The 21,869-nt window shown below is 37.2% G+C and overlaps 1 protein-coding gene across 1 annotated transcript; it reads right to left on the minus strand.

Moving 5' to 3' along the window:
- Positions 1-6,916: 6,916 nt before the first annotated feature.
- Positions 6,917-7,090, minus strand: Ctxnd2 (cortexin domain containing 2). Its single transcript, XM_071618820.1, has one exon. It carries the CDS (start codon positions 7,082-7,084, stop codon positions 6,917-6,919), a length of 168 nt encoding a protein of 55 aa, XP_071474921.1. The 5' UTR covers positions 7,085-7,090.
- Positions 7,091-21,869: the final 14,779 nt, after the last annotated feature.

The following is a 21,869-nucleotide window of genomic DNA, read 5'->3' on the forward strand; positions in this document are numbered from 1 at the left end:
ACTGTACCCTGTTTGTACCTTTTTGAAATTTGAAACATGAAAATAGATATTCTATTCAAAAATGTTATATTAAAAAAAGAAAAGAAAGATGTTTGGAAAGATATACATATATGCAAGACCAAACTATTTAACACTAGTTACCTTTTAAAAGAAAAATGGGAAGGAAACACTATCTCTGCTATAGTGTGGATCTTGAATGTCCTCCAAAGGCCCAGGTTTTAAAGTCTTGGTCCCCAGCCTTTGGGGCTGTTGGGAGGTGGTGAAAGCCTTAAGGGGTGGGACCTAGCAAAAGAATTTTGGTTGTTGGGGTGTGCCCTAGAAGGGCATGTTGGGACCCAGGCTCACCTTTCTCTCTTCCACTTCTTGGAGACTATGAGATGAGCAGCCTCCCTTGCCACGTGCTCCCACCAGGATGTACTGTTTTTCCACAAGCTCCAAAGCAATGGATCAACCAACCCTAGAACGAAACCTCAGAAACTGTAAGCCAAGGTAAACACTTCTTCTTTTATTTCCCTTGTGTCACTGATGATTGAACCTAGGGATGCTCCAGCACTGAACTAATCCCCAGCCCTTTTCTTAAAATTTTTTTTAATTTAATTTTTTTTAGTTGTAGATGAATACAACATCTTTATTTTATTTGTTTTTATTTTTATATGGTGCCAGGGTTTGAACCCAGTACCTCATCATGCTAGGCAAGTGCTCTACCACTGAACCACAACCCTAGCCCCAATTTTTTTTATTTTTTAAAAATTTATTTATTTATTTTGGTACCAGGGATTGAACCCAGGGGTGCTTAACCACTGAGCCACATCCCTAGCCTTTTTATTTTTTATTTTGAGACAGGATCTCGCTACGTTGCTTAGAGTTTCACTAAGTTGCTGAGGATGGCTTTGAACTTGCAAACCTCCTGATGCCTCCCTAGCTGCTGGGATTATAGTCCTGTGCTAGCATGCCTGGCAAATTTTTTGATTTTTTAAAATATTTTTTAAAATTTTTTGATTAGACACAATACCTTTATTTTGTTTATTTATTTGTTTTTATGTAGTGTTGAGGATCGAACCCAGGGCCTCACACATGCTAGGCGAGCACTCTACCACTGAGCCACAAGCTCAGCCCATGATTTTTTTTTAATTTACTTTTTAGTTATAGTTGGACACAATATCTTTATTTTATTTTTATGTGGTGCTGAGGATCAAACCTAGAGTCTCACACATGATAGGTGAGCACTCTACCTCTGAGCCATAAACCAGCCCCAGTTTTTTTTATTTTTGAGACAGGGTCTTGCTAAGTTGCCAACGCTGGCTACAAACTTATGGTCCTCTTTCTCAGCCTCCCTAGTTGCTGGGAATTCAGGCATGTACCACCATGCCCAGCAGCCTTTCCTCTTTATATGTTATCTCAGGTATTTTGTCACAGTGACAGAAGGTTGATTTACCTAATATGCATGCATTACTTTTATAATAATAATTTTGGAGCTTGGGGGGTGTAATTTGGTGATAGAATGTTTGCCTAGCATGTGCAAACCCTGGGTTTGATCCCCAGCATCTTCCCCAAAATAATAATAATTTTAAAATGTTTTTTCAAAAAACAAACATAGAATCCCAACACACACCTGCATATACTTTGTAGGTTAACACTGGAAATGTTCTGGTTCAATAAAACTTCTCAGGAGACTAACTGGACATGGATTTAAAAAAAATGTTTAAGAATATGAGATAGGGGCTGGAGTTGTGGCTCAGCAGTAGACCACTTGCCTAGCATGTGTGAGGCACTGAGTTCGATTCTCAGCACCACGTAAAAATAAAGGGCCACCAAAAACTAATAAAATATCTTAAAAAAAAAGAATATGAGATTAACAGAGATAATGCAATCAATAAAACCAGTTAGACCAAAGGTTTATAGGCCAAAACTCCCTGAAATTCCACACCAAGGTCTACCTGGCCACTAAGACATTAGGTCAATCCTCTTGTTCTATGTCCACAGCTGTTCTGATTCCATACTTATGTACCTATTAATCATGTATTTCCCTGTCAGCTTATTTGAGAGGTGGGAGGGGGTGTTAATTTCTGAATTCCCGGAGGTAACACATTGCAGATTTCATGGGGCTAGGGATGTGGCACATTGCAGATTTCAAGAACCGACACTAATCCAATTTCACCTGACCTGCACTGGCCCTGAATTTCTTTTCATTAAATCAAAATACAAATTCCTCTCTTTTCTGCAGTTTAATCAATACAGCACCCTCTTATCCTTTGTTCTGAATAAGGCAATGTCTAGTATCTCCCTTGGAAGGCTTTAATTCTCCTGTCCCCATTGTCAAAGTATCCTGGAGGTTTACTCAAGCTAAAAAAAAAAAGGAACAGTTCTACTTCCAGGAATCAGGAACAAAACAGTTATGAAGTCTCTGCTCAAGTGCATGGCTAGAGTTGTGTTTCTATGCCATGTGTTATAGTGGTCTCCCCTGTTAGTGGAGAATGTGTTCCAAGACCACCCAGTGGATGCCTGAAAGCTCCAATGGTACTGGACACTATGCATACAATTTTGAAAAAATTTCTTTGTAGTTACAGATGGAAAGAACACCTTTATTTTATGTTTAATATATTTTTTAGTTGTAAGTGGACACAATACCTTTATTTTATTGATTTATTTTTATGCGGTGCTGAGGATCAAATCCAGTGCTTCACACATGCTAGGCAAGTGCTCTGCCACTGAGCCACAACCCCAGCCCACATACAATTTTTATACATACCTATGATAATGTTTAACTTATGTATCAGTACAGTAAGAGGTTATTAACAACTATAATAATAAAATGGAATAGTCACAACAAATGACGATTTCATGGGTGGAAGATTCTTTCTTACTAGATATCTTAGCAAACTCAGCTTATTCACTTTTTTCTTCCTTAATTGAGAACTTTTACCTTTTTTACTTAAAGAGAGCATTTATGGCGGAGGCTGTGGCTCAGTGGTAGAGCACTTGCCTAGCATGTGTGAGGCACTGGGTTCGATTCTCAGCACCACATAAAAATAAATAAATAAATAAATAAAGTAAAGCTATTGTGTCCATTCTTAAAATAAATAAGTCCTTATTTTTTTTAAAAAAAAAACTATGAATTGCTTATTTCTGAATTTTTTTATTTAATATTTTTGGACCATGTTTGATCACATGTAAACAAAACCACAGAAAGTGAAACCATGGATTGGGAGTGAGGGGACAATAGCTATTCCTAAGTATATGTGGGGGAATGGTTCCAAGACCCTTGTGGATACTAAAATCCATGGATGTTCAAGTTCCTTATATAAAATGGTATAGTATTTGCATATAACCTACATTTAACCTCGATGATCTATAATAACTAATTTAATGTAGGTGCTATGCAAATAGTTGTTATACTGAATTGTTTTAGGAATAATGCAAGAAAAAAAACTGTATTTATTCAGTATGGGCACAATTTTTTTCCTGAATATTTGTGATAAGCAGTTGGGTGAATCCAACAATGTGGAATACAGAGGACTAACTGCACCCTATTGCTGTTAAAGACAGGTCTAGCCTGGTCTCATTGGATAAATGCCTTCTCTGATTAATTTCTGGTCCAAGTCCCTGCATAAGCATAGATGATGCCCCACACTTAGATTCTAAAGTTATGGTTATCAGTTCATATTCATATAATAGCTTTCTATTGCCTAGAATATTTGATCAGCATGGCTGGATATGAGGGCTTTAATTCTTCATTACTTGCTGTGCTAGAACCAGTCCTCTTCAGACTAACATTTGTTAAACTTTGGTAAGCAGCCTAGATGCCCTTCTTTCTTTCTAGTGAATTCCTTTGTGGACTTCCCTGACAGTTGACCCATATCCCATTCTACCAAATTTTCTTAACTTCAGACTTTGGAGAGTAGGCAACAAGAAATTTTTGGCTGGGAGAGATTATGGGATTCAACCAAGGCAAACTGGTTCTCCTCTACCACAGAATTCTATCTACTTCAAAAGAGCAGCAAATTTTACAAAACCTCATACATTAAAAATGTCTTGTTATACTGGCCAGAGCAATTAGACAGACAAAAGAAATTAAAGGCATAAAAATAGGAAAAGAAGAACTTACATTATCACTATTTGCAGTTGACATGATTCTATACCTAGCAGACCCAAAAGGGTCTACAAAGAAACTATTAGAGCTAATAAATGAATTCAGCAAAGTGGCAGGATATAAAATCAACACGCATAAATCAAAGGCATTCCTGTATATCAGTGACAAATCCTCTGAAATGGAAATGAGGACAACCACTCCATTCACAATATCTTTAAAAAAAATAAAATACTTGGGAATCAACCTAACAAAAGAGGTGAAAGACTTATACAATGAAAACTAAAGAACCCTAAAGAGAGAAATAGAAGAAGATCTTAGAAGATGGAAAAATATACCCTGTTCATGGATAGGCAGAACTAACATCATCAAAATGGCGATATTACCAAAAGTTCTCTATAGGTTTAATACAATGCCAATCAAAATCCCAACAGCATTTCTTGTAGAAATAGAGAAAGCAATCATGAAATTCATATGGAAAAATAAAAGACCCAGAATAGCAAAAACAATGCTAAGCAGGAAGTGTGAATCAGGCGGTATAGCGATACCAGACTTCAAACTATACTACAGAGCAATAGTAACAAAAACAGCATGGTACTGGTACCAAAACAGGCGGGTGGACCAATGGTACAGAATAGAGGACACAGAAACCAATCCACAAAACTACAACTATCTTATATTTGATAAAGTGGCTAAAAGCATGCAATGGAGGAAGGATATAGCATCTTCAACAAATGGTGCTGGGAAAACTGGAAATCCATATGCAACAAAATGAAACTGAATCCCTTTCTCTCGCCATGCACAAAAGTTAATTCAAAATGGATCAAGGAGCTTGATATCAAATCAGAGACACGCCGTCTGATAGAAGAAAAAGTTGGCTCCGATCTACATACTGTGGGGTCGGGCTCCAAATTCCTCAATAGGACACCCATAGCACAAAAGTTAATAACTAGAATCAACAAATGGGACTTACTTAAACTAAAAAGTTTTTTCTCAGCAAAAGAAACAATAAGAGAGGTAAATAGGGAGCCTACATCCTGGGAACAAATCTTTACTCCTCACACTTCAGATAGAGCCCTAATATCCAGAGTATACAAAGAACTCAAAAAATTAGACAATAAGATAACAAATAACCCAATCAACAAATGGGCCAAGGACCTGAACAGACACTTCTCAGAGGAGGACATACAATCAATCAACAAGTACATGAAAAAATGCTCACCATCTCTAGCAGTCAGAGAAATGCAAATCAAAACCACCCTAAGATACCATCTCACTCCAGTAAGATTGGCAGCCATTATGAAGTCAAACAGCAACAAGTGCTGGCGAGGATGTGGGGAAAAGGGTACACTTGTACATTGCTGGTGGGACTGCAAATTGGTGCAGCCAATTTGGAAAGCAGTATGGAGATTTCTTGGAAAGCTGGGAATGGAACCACCATTTGACCCAGCTATTCCCCTTCTAGGTCTATTCCCTAAAGACCTAAAAAGAGCATGCTACAGGGACACTGCTACATCGATGTTCATAGCAGCACAATTCACAATAGCAAGACTGTGGAACCAACCTAGATGCCCTTCAATAGATGAACGGATAAAAAAAAATGTGGCATTTATACACAATGGAGTATTACTCTGCATTAAAAAATGACAAAATCATAGAATTTGCAGGGAAATGGATGGCATTAGAGCAGATTATGCTAAGTGAAGCTAGCCAATCCCTAAAAAACAAATGCCAAATGTCTTCTTTGATATAAGGAGTGTAACTAAGAACAGAGTAGGGACGAAGAGCATGAGAAGAAGATTAACATTAAACTGGGATGAGAGGTGGGAGGGAAAGGGAGAGAGAAGGGAAATTGCATGAGACCCTCAGGGTTATACAAAATTTCATACAAGAGGAAGTGAGGGGAAAGGGGAAAATAATACAAGGGGGAGAAATGAATGACAGTAGAGGGGGTAGAGAGAGAAGAGGGGAGGGGAGGGGAGGGGGGATAGTAGAGGATAGGAAAGGCAGCAGAATACAATAGACACTAGTATGGCAATATGTAAATCAATGGATGTGTAACTGATGTGATTCTGCAATTTGTATACGGGGTAAAAATGGGAGTTCATAACCCACTTGAATCAAAGTGTGAAATATGATATATCAAGAACTATGTAATGTTTTGAACAACCAACAATAAAAAATTTTAAAAAAAATGTCTTGTTATAATTTTCTCCTAAGACAATCAGTTACTGTTTGTATAACTAAAGCAACCATTTGAGTCTGTTACTTGCAGGTGAGCTTCTACTTTTAGATGGGCCCTACAAAACATGATATTATGTTACATCACAAAATTATGGCCTACTGTCCCATCCCAAAGACTTTAATTCTAATTGTTTTCGGTACTGGGATTGAACCAGGGGCACCTAGACACTGTGCCAAATCCCCCATTTTTAAAAAATTTTGAGCCAGGTTCTCACTAAGTTGCTTAGGGCCTCACTAAGTTCCTGAGGCTGGTCTTGAACTTGTGACCCTCCTGGCGTAGCCTTCTCAAATCGCTGAGATTACAGGCATGTGCCATTGCACCCGGCCTAGGACATTAATGTCTAGACAACTAAAACCAATGTGTTCAACCTGTTTCTGTCCCACTTTAGTAATCATTTCCCTGAAGAGGAACAATATAAACTGGCTTGTGTTTCATCTCTTTTTATTATTATTCTCAACTCACTCTCTATATCCATTGTGGAATACAAGAGTGAGAAGGCCGAGAAATGGGGAGGTGAGGATAATAAAGTCTGTATAAAATATTTCAAATCTCTTGTAAGCGGGTGTCCCAGGTTTTATCACACTTCAGCTCAGAGGTGTTTCTGTGGTTGTGGAGCTTGCCTCGTACGGATTCTTCACCAACTTGGCACACCGAAAAATCATCACTATCAGAAATAGAAACAGAAGAACAACAAATGCAATGGCAAAGCCTTTGTCCACGTCGACACTGCTAGACGGGCTTGCGTCTTCCATGGTGACACACACCTCTACACTGTTAGCCAGCAGCAGTTACCTCTTCAGGTACGACTCCAGATTTGTCATATTCCTAGAAAAAAAAAAAGGATAAAACAAGTTGTTAGTTTTTTTTGGTTTTGTTTTGTGTGTGTGTGTGTGTGTGTGTGTGTGTAACAATACTGCGTGGAGCCTGGTGCTGTGGCACGTTTGTAATCCCAGGGACTTGGGAGGCTGAGGAAAGTGGATTGAAAGTATTAAAAATAATAATAATACCAAAATGGGGCTGGGGATGTGGCTCAAGTGGTAGCGTGCTCGCCTGGCATGCATGCGGCCCAGGTTCAATCTTCAGCACCACATACAAACAAAGATGTTGTGTCCGCCAAAAACTAAAAAATAAATATTAAAAATTCTCTCTCTCTCTCTCTTTCTCTCTCTCTCTCTCTCACCTCTCTCTTTAAAAAAAAAAATACCAAAAATGGGGTCAAGGGTTGCAAAAAATCATGAAGATCTATTTTAAAAGCGTCAAGTTACAGTGACACATTCCTATAATTCCAGCGACTTGGAGGATTGCAAATTTGAAGCCAGCCTGTGCAACTCAGTGAGACCCTGTCTCAAAATAAAAATAAAAAGGGCTGGGAATGTAGCTCAATGGAGAGTGTCGCTGGGTTCAATTCCCAGTTACCTGCCCTCCAGGAAAAGACTTATTTAAGAAGCACTTATGATGGCGCTGGAGTTGTGGCTCAGTGATAGAGTGCATGCCTAGCACGCATGAGGCACTGGGTTCGAGCCTCAGCACCACATAAAAGTAAAATAAAGGTATTGTGTCCACCTACAACTAAAAGAAAAAAATTTTAAAAAAGAAGCACTTATGAAATTGCTTAAGTTAATAATATAGATTCCATAAGGCCAATAATGACTACTCCTATTTGCTCTGCCAGTCTGTTTCTTTGTTTTGTTTTTTCCCGCAGTTCTGGGGGTCGAACCCAGGGCCTTATGCATGTTAAACTGTGGTGCAGGGGCTCCACCACTGAGCTATACACATCCTAGGCTCCGGCCCATTCTTTATGGGTACTGTGGTGGGGTGAAGGGTGGGAGTTGGTGGACATATGGTTGACTAGACCTCCTCTTTATAAGATGTGAGAGAGATTATTAAAAAAAAAAGTGGGGGAGACAAGAAACAGCAATAAGAACATCAAAAAATATGTGGGAGAGTTCTGGTTCCTATTGTTTCGACTCTTGAGAATATACTCGATACTTACTGACCCTTGTCCTCACCTTGGGACTTGACCACAACACTGTAGTAACAAGGAAGTTGCATTCAACACCTTTTACCTTGGGTTCTCATGGTCACCAGCTGAGCTCCTGCACAGATGGAATGAATAGACATTGTAAATTTCTGATAAACAGATTAATTTAAAAAAAAAGATGCTATTTTTTTATTTTATTTTTTTTATTGGTTGTTCAAAACATTACAAAACTCTTGACGTATCATATTTCATACATTAGATTCAAGTGGGTTATGAACTCCCATTTTTACCCTAAATACAGATTGCAGAATCACATCGGTTACACATCCACATTTTTACATAATGCCATATTAGTAACTGTTGTATTCTACTACCTTTCCTATCCTCTACTATCCCCCCTCCCAAGATGCTATTTTTTAACGAGATTTTCTTAAAAAAAAAACAAAAAAAATATACGGGATGACAGAACAGATGTAAAAGGTTATTAAAATGGGTCTTCGTCTCAATTATGATTATGGTATAAAATTGAACAATACATAGGTGGTATTGCATGCTTCAAAGAGAAACCTCCTAACAGGCATTGCAAAAAGCAAGTGGCTAAAGACCATTTTTTTATATCCTCAGCTTAATATTCTGCTTGAGGATGTAAAAAGGATTGAAAGTGAAGAGGCAGCAAATTTATTTATTTGGAGAAAACTGTTGAAATGTTGGTATTTTCCACCTGTTCTTACTGCATTTATGAATCTTTCAGCATGTTATGTATTAGCATACTTATCAAGTCAGAGCTGTGAAAGCTACACTCAGAGAAATGTCACGCCTCCTCCATCATCCTTTTATTTCATTCCACCCAAGTACTATCCTTTCTACCCCATTCCTATTATCTTCATCCTGTAGGTAATAAATCTCCTCTATTTCTGGTTCATACTTCCTGTGTTCTTTTCACCAGTAAATCATTTTTCATTTCTCCTTTTTTTCTTACACCAAAGATAGCATCTCATAGATAGACATTCTTGCATTTTTTTTTTCACTTAATAATACATCCTGGCTCAGCAACTTAGCAAAATCCTGTAAAGTGCCCTTGGGTTCAATCCCCAGTACCAGAAAAAAAATTCTGGGACTCTCTTCTAATCTGAAATAATGTTTATAGGTAACTTCTGCATTATTATTATTATTATTATTATCATCATCATCATCATTATTTTATATTTTTACTATCATTATCATTATTATTTTGTGGTACTAGGGATTGAACCCAGGGGCACTCTACCACTGAATTATATTCCCAGTCTGTTTTATTTTTTTATTTTGAGACAGGGTCTCACTAAATTGCTTAGGACCTCACTAAGTTGCTGAGACTGGCCTTGAATTTGTGATTCTCTTGCCTCAGGCTCCTGAGTTGCTGAGATTATAGGCATGTTATATCAAGCCCAACTTGCATTATTTTTCATTTTTACAACTGTGGAGTATTCTTTTCTGTGGATAACCACTCTTATACACATATTTAATTACTTCCAATATTTTTTGCAACTATTAATAACTACTAATGCCAGGCATAGTGGCACACACCTGTAATCCCAGCAATTTGGGAGGCCGAGGCAGGAGGATTGTGAGTTTGAGATCAGCCTCAGCAAATTAATAATCCCTAAGCAACTTACTGAGATCCTGTCTAGAAATAAAAAATAAAAAGGACTGGGATGTGCTTCAGTGGTTAAGCACCCCTGGGTTCAATCAGTACCATAAATAAGTAAATGAACGAATTAATCTTTAAAAACTATTAGTAATGCTACAGTAATAATGCAGCAATAATACTTGTGTGCAGCTATTTTCATAAAAAGGTGTATCATCAGGGTAAAACCCTACAAGTGCATTTGTTGAGACAAAATTTAAATGAATTTGTACTTATAGTAGTATAGCTAAATTTTCCTCCATAATGGTTGTATGACTTGCATTCCTGTAAAAAATTACTGAGCGTGCCTGCTTCCTCACAGCCTTGCCAACAGAATGTGTTGTCTCCAATAATTTATAATCTTTGATAATATAGATAAAACATTTTATACTGGTATAGTTTTGTCTTTCTTTTATCATGAATGATATTGAAGATCTTTTAATTAAATCTTTAATTTATATCTCTCTTTTGTAGCAACTTGAAATGTAATTAATATACAATGAAATATAATGAAACCATACAATGTACACCCATCAAAAAACCATTGGCATGTACATCAAAAGTGTACAATGCCAATGGTTTTTTAGTGTATTTGCAGAAATGTGCAATCATCACAATATTCCACTTAACTGTCACCCTACATTACCCCCGGCTCTAAACAACCACTAATCGACTTTTTTACAGATATAGAAACACACACACACACACACGTTTTGTGACTGGCTTTTTTTTTTGGTACCAGGGATTGAACTCAGGGGCACTCAATCACTGAGCCACATCCCCAGCCCTATTTTGTGTTTTATTTATAGAGACAGGGTCTCACTGAGTTGCTCAGTGCCTTGCCATTGCTGAGACTGGCTTTGAACTCCAGAACCTCCTGTCTCAGCCTCCTGAACTGCTGGAATTACAAGCGTGCACCACCATGACCTGCATGACCGGTGTGACTGGATTTTTTTTGCTTAACAAGATGTTTTTATGATTTATCCAGGTTGTAGCATGTATTGGTACTTGTTTTCTTTATGTGGCTGAATAATATTTCATTGTAAGGATATATACCATATTTTGTTGTTGATTCATCCATTTATGGACATTTGGGTTGTTTCTAAATTTTGGCTATTATGAATAACATTGCTATAAACATGATGTTTTGTGTGGCTATGTTTTCATTTATCTTGGGTATATACTTAGGAGTGGAATTATATATTTAATCATCTGAAGAACTACCAGATGATACTTCACACACATAGAAGGGCTAGAATTAAAAGTCAGGTAATAAGTGTTGGTGAGGATGTGGAGAACTTGGAACCCTCCAACACTGCTGGTTGGAATAAAATGGTGCAGCTACTTTGGAAAACAGTCTGGTATCTCCTCAAGTGATTAAGCATAGAGTTATCACTTGCATATGTCTGTCTCTCTCACTCTCTTTCTCTTTTTTTCTTTCTTTTTGAGAACAGGGGGATTGAACCCCAGGGGACTCGACCACTGAGCCAAATTCCCAGTCCTATTTTTTAAAAAAATTTTTTAGTTATAGATAGACACAATACCTTCATTTTATTTATTTATTTTTATGTGGTGCTGAGGATTGAACCCAGTGACTTACACATGCTAGGTGAACACTCTACCACTAAGCTACAATCCCAGCCCCCCAGCCCTGTTTTATATTTTATGTACTGAGTTGCTTAGCGCCTTGCTGTTGCTGAGGCTGACTTTGAACTTGAGATCAGCCTCCCAAGCCACTGGGATTACAGATGTGTGCCACTGTGCCCAATCTCTCTCACTCTCTTTATGTTTTACACCAATAATTAAAAAACCAAATTGCCCAATGACTTGCAAAATTTTCCTCTTATCCTGTGGATTTTCTTTTAACTTTCTTGACATTGTCCTTTGAATCACAAAAGTGCTTAACTATTTTTTTCTTTGGTTACTTGTACTTTTGGTGTCATATCTAAGAACCCATTGCCAAATCCAAGATCACAATGATTTATCCCTATTTTTCCTCTTAAGAACTTTACAGCTTTGACTCTTATGTTAAGGTCTTTAACCCATTTTGAGTTCATTTTTGCATATGGTGTAAGGTTAAGGCCCAACTTCATTCTTTTACATGTGGATATTCAGTTTTCCTGGTATGATTTGATGAAAAGAATATATTTTTTGCCATTGAATGTTTTCAAAATTCTGGTTGAAAAATCATATGATCAGAGAAACATTCATTTCTGGACTTTCAATTCTATTTCATTGATTTATCTATCTACATATGTATATTTTATGCCAATATTACACTGTCTTGATAACTGTATGTTTATTTGTAAATTGAAAAGTATGAGCACTCCAACTTCTTGTATTTAAGATTGTTTGGTTACTCAGGGTCTCTCAAGTTTCCATACAAATTTTATTTTAGTTTGTTAAAAAATTTTTAAATTTTTTGGCTGTACTGGGGATTGAGCTCTACTACTGAGCTATACCCCCAGCCCTTTTTATTTTTCATTTTCAGACAGGGGCTAGCTAAATTGCCCAGACTGCCTTGAACCTGGAATCCTCCTGTGTTAGCCTTTCAAGTTGCTGGGATCACAGATGTGCACTATTGTGCCAGGTTCCATATGAATTTTAGAGCCATCTTGTCAATTTTCACAAGGAAGCCACTGGGATTCTGGTTACAGATTGCACTGACAATCTGAAGAGTATTGCCATCTTAATGATACTGTCTTCTGATTCATGAACATGGGGGTGACTTTCCATTTTTTTAAATCTTTTCTTTTTTTTTTTTAATTTCAATATTTATTTTTCAGTTTTTGGCAGACACAACATCTTTGATCGTATGTGGTGCTGAGGATTGAACCCGGGCCACATGCATGCCAGGCGAGCGCGCTACCGCTTGAGCCACGTCCCCAGCCCTCTTTAAATCTTTTCAATCTAACAATATTCTATAGATTTCAGAGAATTTTGCACTTATATTGCTATTTTTATTCGTTATTATTTTATTCTTTTTTATGTTATGCTATTTATTTATTTTACATTTGTTTTTGTAATATTGGGGATTGAATATTCATGGTAGGCAAGTCCTCTACCACTGAGCTACACACTGGACCTATTTTATTTTGGGGGGCATGTGTGTATGTGTGTTACTGGGGATTGGACCTATGTACTCTACCACTGAACTACAGCCACCCCTGCCCCAGCCTTATTTTATTTTTTATTTTGAGATAGGGTCTCGCTGAATTGACCAGGCTGGCCTTAAATGTGAGATCCTCCTACCTCAGTCTTTCAAATCATTGGGATTATGGGCATGTGCTACCTATGTTAGTTTAAGTGAAATTATTTTGCCAGGCACAGTTGTACATGCCTGAAATCCAGCTATTTTGGAGGTTGAGGCAGGAGGATCACAAGTTTGAGACCAGTCTGGGCCATTTAGTGAGACCCTGTCTCAAAAAGGGGCTGGGAATGTAACTCAGTGATAGAGCACCCCTGGATTCAATCCCCAGTGTTGGATAAAAAAAGGAAAAAAGGGAATTGTTTTCTTTTTTTTTTTAATATTTATTTTTTAGGTGTAGATGAACACAACACAATGCCTTTATTTTTATGTGGTGCTAAGGATCGAACCCGGGTCTGCCTGAGCTAGGCGAGCGCTCTACTGCTGAGCCACAATCCCAGCCCAAGGAATTGTTTTCTTAATAATTTTTGAGACAGGGTCTCGTTATGTTGCCCACACTTGTCTTAAACTCATACACTTAAGTGATTCCCTTGCTTCAGTCTACCAAGTAGCTGAAACTACAAGTGCACACCACCCCAATGGCTAATAGTACCTTTTAAAATTTTTTTTCTTGTAGTTGTAGGTGAACAGCATGCCTTTATTTCATTTGTTTATTTTCATGTGGTGCTAAGGATTGAACCCAGTGCCTCACATGTGCTCAGCAAGTGCTCTGCCACTGAGCCACAGTCCCAGACCCTAATATTCATATCTTTTATGTAAATCATTTGTTCATGTCTTTTGTCCTTTTTTCTAGCCTCATTCTTTACATGTTGTTTATGCAGGAAGAATGTTAGTCCTGCAGATGTGACATATATTACAATATTTAAATGTGACATATATTGCAAATATTTTCTCCTGGCTTTTCTTTTTTTTTTTTTTAATTTTTATTTATTTATTTTTTTTTTAAAGAGAGAGTGAGAGAGATAGAGGTAGAGAGAGAGAGAATTTTTTAACATTTATTTTTTAGTATTTGGCGGACACAACATCTTTCTTTGTATGTGGTGCTGAGGATCGAACCCGGGCCGCACACATGCCAGGCGAGCGCGCTACCGCTTGAGCCACATCCCCAGCCCCTCTCCTGGCTTTTCAATTGTCTTTTCTTTTTATTTGTGGTGGCTTTTTTTTTTTTCTTTTGCCATACAAGTTTTTTTTTTTTTAATCAGTGATATTTATTAATTTTCTTTTATTATCTCTGAATTTTGAGTCATTATTACAAAAATTTCCCCTCATCCAGATTATAGAATTCACCCGTGTTCTTTTCTACTGTTTATCTGGCTCCTTTTTCTTTTTTTCTTGATCCCCTTGGAGTTTATTTTAGTATATGGTGTCAGGAATGAAGATCCTCAGTAATTTAGTGAGAACTTGTCTCAACAAAACCAACAAAACAAAAAATGGGCTCAGATGCAGCTCAGTGCTTGTGGTTAAACCCCCAGTACCACACATACACACATACAAAAGAGCTGTGGTCATTACAGACAGAGGCACAGCTTGTCAGAGAACTGCAATGAAAATGGTCTTAAGGTGCTGGGGGTATAGCTCAGTTGGAAGAGTGCTTGTCTCTCAAGCCCAAGGCCCTGGGTTCAATCCCCAGCACCAAAAAAAAAAAAAAAAAGAAAATGGTCTTAAGACTTAGGATGAGAGAAAACTGGTCTGGAGCTCCTCCTGTTGGCTAGAAAATGTGGGAAGACTGGTAGACAATTGTGCAACTTTCAAAGTATGTTTATTATTTCCATACATATGACATTATTCCTGTGTCTTGTCCTTTTTGCGGTGCTCTTTCAGAGCAAGGCCATATGCTTTTTTGTGTTCCAAATTACAATGGTTTCTCACTCTAATTTCCTTTCAGGCCTATTTCCAAAATATCTCTTAAATCAATTCTGTTCTCTTCATTCCTACTATTATTCTAGACTACCAATGCCAGACTCCTATAAATTCCCTCTGATTTCTTAAAAACACTCTTGTTCCCTTCTGAACCACAAAGTGATCTTTGATAAATGTAAATTGATCAGTTCTCTGATTAAAATCCTCCAGCAACTTCCCTTGTCTTGGATCTTCTTAATGGGGCTACCTTTGGTCTAAGCTTGTTTTTTTTTTTTTTTTTTTTTTTGCCACTTTCTGTCCCTTATACTTTTTGATCTTGGAATATTGGACTTCTCATAGTTTCATGAATTTTGCGTGAAACGCCTCTTGTCCAAATCTTTCCCACTAACACTCGCTGCATTTTTATCCTCCCTCTATATTCACCTTGTAGGTCTAAGCTTAAGTGTTAATTTACCAAGGCAATTTTCTTCAATCTATTATAGTTACCTTAGTGTCTATATTCCCTGATAAAATAATAATCCTAAATGAGATTATGGGCCATATCTAATTTGTTTCTTATCCTAAAAGTCTAGGTTACATTATATGCTCAATAAATTTCTGTTTAATGAATGAGTGTTGCACTGTATCTTGCTAAAGTGGATGTGTAAAAATTTCTGTTGAAGGAATTTTTGTGAATGAATAAATGACTTTGAGATACAGCATTGAATGAAGACAGAAGAAGACTACTGGTGATCTACTGGAAATAATGTCAGCAGAATAGTGAAGAAGGAATCCAAACTTCAGTGAATAGAGTGGAAATGGCAGTGAGGAAATGAAGACACTAAGACTTTAAATAATTAATGAGACATTGAACTAGGAAAGAAAGAAGAGAAGTAAAATAGCAGATGAAAGCCTATTGCAGAATCAAGTGAGGGATTTCTTTTCAAAGGTGGAATAGAAGGGTATCAGGTAGAATGGGTGCTTTTAATTGTAAGTGACAGAAAAGTCTAATCAAGTGAGGCTTTTAAAATACATGGGTTAGAGGTATAACTCAGTGATAGAGCACATGTTTAACATGTATAAGAACCTGAGTTCAATCCCCAACACCAGAAAATAAAACAAAACTACCATGCAACTTATTGATTCATGAGGCTAAAAGTCTAGAGCAAAACTAACTTTAGAAATGGTTGGACTCCAAGTCCAGGTGTCACTGGGTTATATCTTTACATGTTGATTGCTTTGTCTGCCCTGCCTTTATTCTGTGTTTTTATTCCCAGAATGGCTTCCCTTATGGTATCAAGAATGGGTCCTGGAAATCCAGACTTCACATATACCCCCTATACAACATCTCTCCTTCCTCCATTCCAAAAGGACAAAGAACATTTTTATATCGGACAGAATTCTTGTCGATCAGCAACAGAAATGGAGTCTCTCTTTCTTAAACAGAAAAGACATTTATTGGAAAGAGATCATTTAGCCCCTAGAAGGAGAACTAGTTTTACAAAAAATCAGAAATCAACAAGCCGGGTGATATGATACACAATTGTAACCTCAGCTACTTGTGAAGCTGAGGCAGGAGGATTACAAGGCCAAACAATTTAGAGAGACTCTGCCTCAAAACAAAAAATAAAATGGAAGAATGCCCCTGGATTCAATCCCCAGTACCACAAAACAAACAAACAAATTTTAAAAAATGAAAAACAGAAACTAACAGAAGCCAGCCATCAGAAATCATAGCCAAGGTCAGTGCAGAAAAAGTCTGGTCAGGACAATGCTGGCACTAGACATGGCCACCATCAGACATTGCTGTTGCTGAGTATCTTGCTGCTGTCATTGGATACTGCTGCCTCTGCCATGCCTGAATTATAAATTGTGTCATCTTTGTGTCACTCAATATTCTAGTCCCTGGCTAGAGCATCCAACTGGTCACAGCCGAGTCACGCACCAGCACCTCAGCGGCCAGGGTGTGGAAGAGGGAATATTTGGTTCCTCCAGACTTCTAGAGTGGGAAGGAGATTCTGTCTCACACGGATTCATATATAGGAAGATACCCCCAAAGGAGGGATTGTTGGATGTTGGGCAAACAAAAAATGACAAACATCCACTTTTTTGATCTTGGCCCCAGTCCAACTAAGTGCTCTTTTTAAAAAGACTCATCTATAAGGGAAAGGTTGAAAATAAAAGGGAAAGAAAAAGGTATACAAGGTAAATGCTAACCAAAAGAAAACTGAGGAGCTATTTTTAATATCAGACAAAATGGAACTTAAGGTAAAAAGTATCATTAGGGATAGAGGATTGATAAATACTGATAAAGGATTCAAGTCAGCATCGATAAAATAGCTGTGGGCTGGGATTTAACTCAGTTGGTAGAGTGCTTGCGCTTGCCTCGCATGCACAAGGCCTTGGGTTCAATCCCCAGCACCACCAAAAAAAAAAAAAAAATAGTTTAACAATAAACAAAAAGCAGCGGAATTATAGGAAGACACTGATAAAAAATCACCATTACAATAGGTAGCCAATATATTCTCAATTATTTTTTTAAGAGAGAAAGTTAATATTTATTTTATTTTATTTTTTTAGTTTTCGGCAGCCACAACATCTTAATTTGTATGTGGTGCTGAGGATTGAACCCAGGCCGTACGCATGCCAGGCAAGCGCATTACCACTTGAGCTACATCCCCAGCCCTATTCTCAATTATTAAGAGGGGAAAGATTGCTATGAAGAAAACTATAAAACATTGATGAAAGAAATTGAGGAGGATATGAAAAGTAGAAAGATATCCTGTGTTCGTGGATCAGAATTATCAATATCATTATTTTAAAATTTTGGGGCAGAGTCTCACATAAATTGCCCAGGCTGGCCTTGAAGTTGCAATCATCCTATCTCAGCCTACAGAATAGCTGGGATTATGGGTTTACACCACCATGTCCAGCTTTCAATATTGTTAAGTTATCTATACTACCCAAAGTAATCTGCAGATTCAATTTAATCCATATCAAAATACCAATAACTTTCTTCACAGAAGTAGAAAAAACAATCCTAAAATTTGTATGGAATGACAATCACAAAACAAAAAAATGTCAAAGAATTTTTCTTTTTTTTGTACCAGGGATTGAACTCATGGGCACTCAACCACTGAGCCACATCCCCAGCCCTATCTCACTGCGTTACTTAGCACCTTGCTGTTGCTGAGGCTGGCTTTGAACTCGGGCTCCTCTTGCTTTGGCCTCCTGAGCTGCTGGGATTACAGGCGTGCACCACCATGCCCAGTTTAGGTCAAAGCAATCTTGATGAAAAAGAACCAAGCAGGAAGCATTCCACTATCTGATTTCAAAATATACCACAAAGGTGAAGTAATTAAGACAGCGCAGTTTTGGCATGGAAAGACACATAAACCATTGGAACAAAGCAGAGCTAGAAGTAAATTCACATGTCAACAGCCAACAGTTTTTTGTTTTTTCTTTTGTATTAGGGATTTAACCTGGGGCCATTCACCACTGAGCTACATCCCCAGCTTTTTTTTTTTTTTTTTTTTTAAGTTTGAGACAGGATCTCACTCAGTTATTTAGTACTCTACTGAGTTGCTGAGGCTGGCTTTGAACTTGTGATCCTCTTGTCTCAGTCTCCTGAGCTGCAACTGATTTTTGACAAAGGTGCTAAGAACATGCCTTGGAGAAAGGACAGTCTTCACAATAAATGGTGTTGGGAAAATTGGATATCTACATGCAGAAGAGTAAGACTAGACCCTTATTTTCTTACCAGTTATAAAAATCAACTCAAAATGGATTAAAGATTTAAATGTGATACTTGAAACTATGAAACTGCTAGCAGGAAACATAATGGAAACATTTCTGAACATTGGAATAGACAAGGACTTTTTAAACAAAACCCCCAAATCACAGGAAACAAAAGCAAAAATAGATAATGGAGATGAGATTACATCAAACTAAAAAGCTTCTGCTCAGCAAAGGAAACAATCAACAAAGTGAACAGACAACCTACAGAATGGGAGAAAATATTTGCAAACTATACATCTGACAAGAGGTTAATATACATAATGAAGAAGGCATTCCAAAGACTAAATAGCAAAAAAATTTTTAAAAAAATCCAATTTATAAATGGGCAAAAGACCTAAATAGACATTTCTCAAAAGAAGACATACTAATGGCCAACAAGTATATGGAAAAAAATGCTCAACACTACTAATCATCTGGGAAATGCAAATCAAATGCACAATGAGGAATGAGGTATCTATCACCTCACTGCCGTAACAATGGTCCAGTGATAAAGAACTCTTTGGTTCAATCACCAGTACTCATTCCCAGGGAAAATGTTTAGCACATAGATGAATAGTCTTGAGTTTCCATGGGCCTCATATTTCATATGGAATAGCACATTATATTTTATTTTTTGCAGTATTGGTAATTGAACCCATTCTATGCAAATACTCTACCAATGAGCAACACTCCCAGTTTTTTTATTTTAATTTATTTTAATTTTGAGACAGTGTCTCACTGAATTACTGAGGCTGGCCTCAAATTTGAGGCTGAGGGTTAGGATTGTGGCTCAGTGGTAGAACGTTTGCTTAGCATGTGTGAGCACTCGGTTTTATCCTCAGCACCATGTTAAAAGAAAAAAAAAAACTAAACAAAATAAAGTTATTGTGTCTATCTACAATTGAAAATATTTTTAAAAATTTAAGGTTGGCCCCAAATTTTCTATCCTACTGCCTCAGCCTCTCAAGTAGCTGGGATTAGAACTGTGTCCCTCCATTCCCTACCTGTGGACACTGAATTATAAAAGGGATAGGGGTACACTAGAAAATCTTCAGTGGAAAAAAACTAAAGTAATAGAAATACCATATCCTCTGAGAAATTATTAAAGAATCATCAATAAGTCCTTGATAGTTATATTTAAATTACTGAAAATCTTGAGACTTGAAATTTAGGGTAATGAATTGAAATTTTATTCTTTCGGACACAGGGGAACCATTGAAGGTTTTTGAGCAGATAAAACACTTTGAGAGGAGAGGCCATAATTGTTGTGTATAGCACTAACTGTAATGTAAGCTCTAGGAGTCTGTTCTATTCATGGTATAGCTTCAGTGTGTAGGGAAAGGCTGGCACTCTGTGGATATTTAATTCACACACATGAGTGAATTAATATTCATATCAGTACTTGGCATGTTGTGTGTGTTCGATTCATGCTTGTTGAATGAAGGAAAATAAATTAATCAAAGCCGTACTTTAGGAAGATAACTGACAAGAGTGCGTAAAAGGTACTGGAAATATAAAATAGCACAACAGGGGAAAACAACAGGGAGGCGTTGTAGCAGTGTCAAGAGGAAACAAAGGTTAGGGGACCAGATAACAGAAAGGAGGCATGGATATGGATACAAGGTTGTGAAAAGATTTGCAATCACTTAGGAATTAAATGGACATATAGTGGGAAGACAGAAGTGCTAAAGAAATACTGGGACTTGAATTTGGAAAACTGAAAGAAAAATTTTGACATTCATAGAATTATTTATTTTAAGGATAGCAGATATTTTAATATACCACAGTGAATTCTGTTTTGGGGGAATAGGTTAATTTAAAGGTAATGACAAAACATGCTCAGAAAGGCAGAAATGCAGGACTGAAATTTAGGAGGAAAAACAAGATCTTTGGAATTGAGAGTCACCCAACTACAGGATAATTGAAATCATAGTAGATAAGAAGATCAGAGGAAAATTAGCGACAATAAAATATCTGCATTTACGGTGGAGGAAAGAGGTCAAAAAGCCACAGATGGAGTAGTTACAAGTAGGAGAGACTGGAGCGTGTAGGGTTGAGGAATTGAAACCATAAGAGAATTTGGAGAGGGTTTGCTGATAGCGATAAAGCTCCCGGGAGATTGAAAACGTTCAATATCTGGAAGTTGGAAAGCATCAAGTCACCTTTGGTTCTTTTTTCTCTTTATCTAATTAAATCTGAATTTCTGAACCTTGAATCAAAGGTCCTGTACTGATTCAGACTTTTCACTCATAGCTGCCAAATTCCAACAGGCTACTTTTGCTCCAATTAGGATCAGAACTTTCCTCCCTCTCCCTCCAAAAGTAAAATGCATTTTTACTGGGGCTGTGGCGGGTGGGAAGAGAATAAAAAAAGATAATGTTGTTTTGTCCTAAATATACCATGTATAATCTTGGCTCTTTTCATATGCATGGATCCAGGTTTTATGGAACCTAAGTTTATAAATTTCTCTTTAAGAAAAACAGTACAAGATTTTGAATACAAAATTTGGTAAACAATTTTTGTATTTATTATTATTATTATTATTTTGGGATAGGGGATTGAACCAAGGAGAGCTTTACCACTGAGCTACTTCCCTACTCCTTTTTTTAAAAAAATATTTTATGTTTTTTTTTTTTATTGCAGTTGGACACAATACCTTTATTTCTTTTATGTGGTGCTGAGGATAGAACCCAAGGCCTCATACATTCTAGGTGAGTGATCTACTGCTAGTACTTTTTTATTTTTTATTTTGAGACAGGGTCTTGCTAAATTGCTGAGGCTAGCCTTGACCTTGTGATCCTCCTGCCTCAAGCTCCTGAGTAGAAAGTACAGGCCTGTGCCACTACTCCTGGCTAACCAATTTTTTTGAATGGAAAAAGTTATAACAAATTATTGGAGGCTTGGATATTCAGTTTCTTTTCTTTGAGATTTCTTAGGCTAAAATAGCTTTTTTTTTTTTTTGACACATATGCTATCAAAAATGGTAGATTCAAAATTTGCTTTTCAAAGTAAGACCTGTCCTAGAAATGTTTGTAAAAGTGACTTTAAAGTTCTTGTTTTCTTTGA

The sequence above is a fragment of the Marmota flaviventris genome, chromosome 10, assembly GCF_047511675.1.
Source record: "Marmota flaviventris isolate mMarFla1 chromosome 10, mMarFla1.hap1, whole genome shotgun sequence".
Classification (NCBI taxonomy): Eukaryota; Metazoa; Chordata; class Mammalia; order Rodentia; family Sciuridae; genus Marmota; species Marmota flaviventris.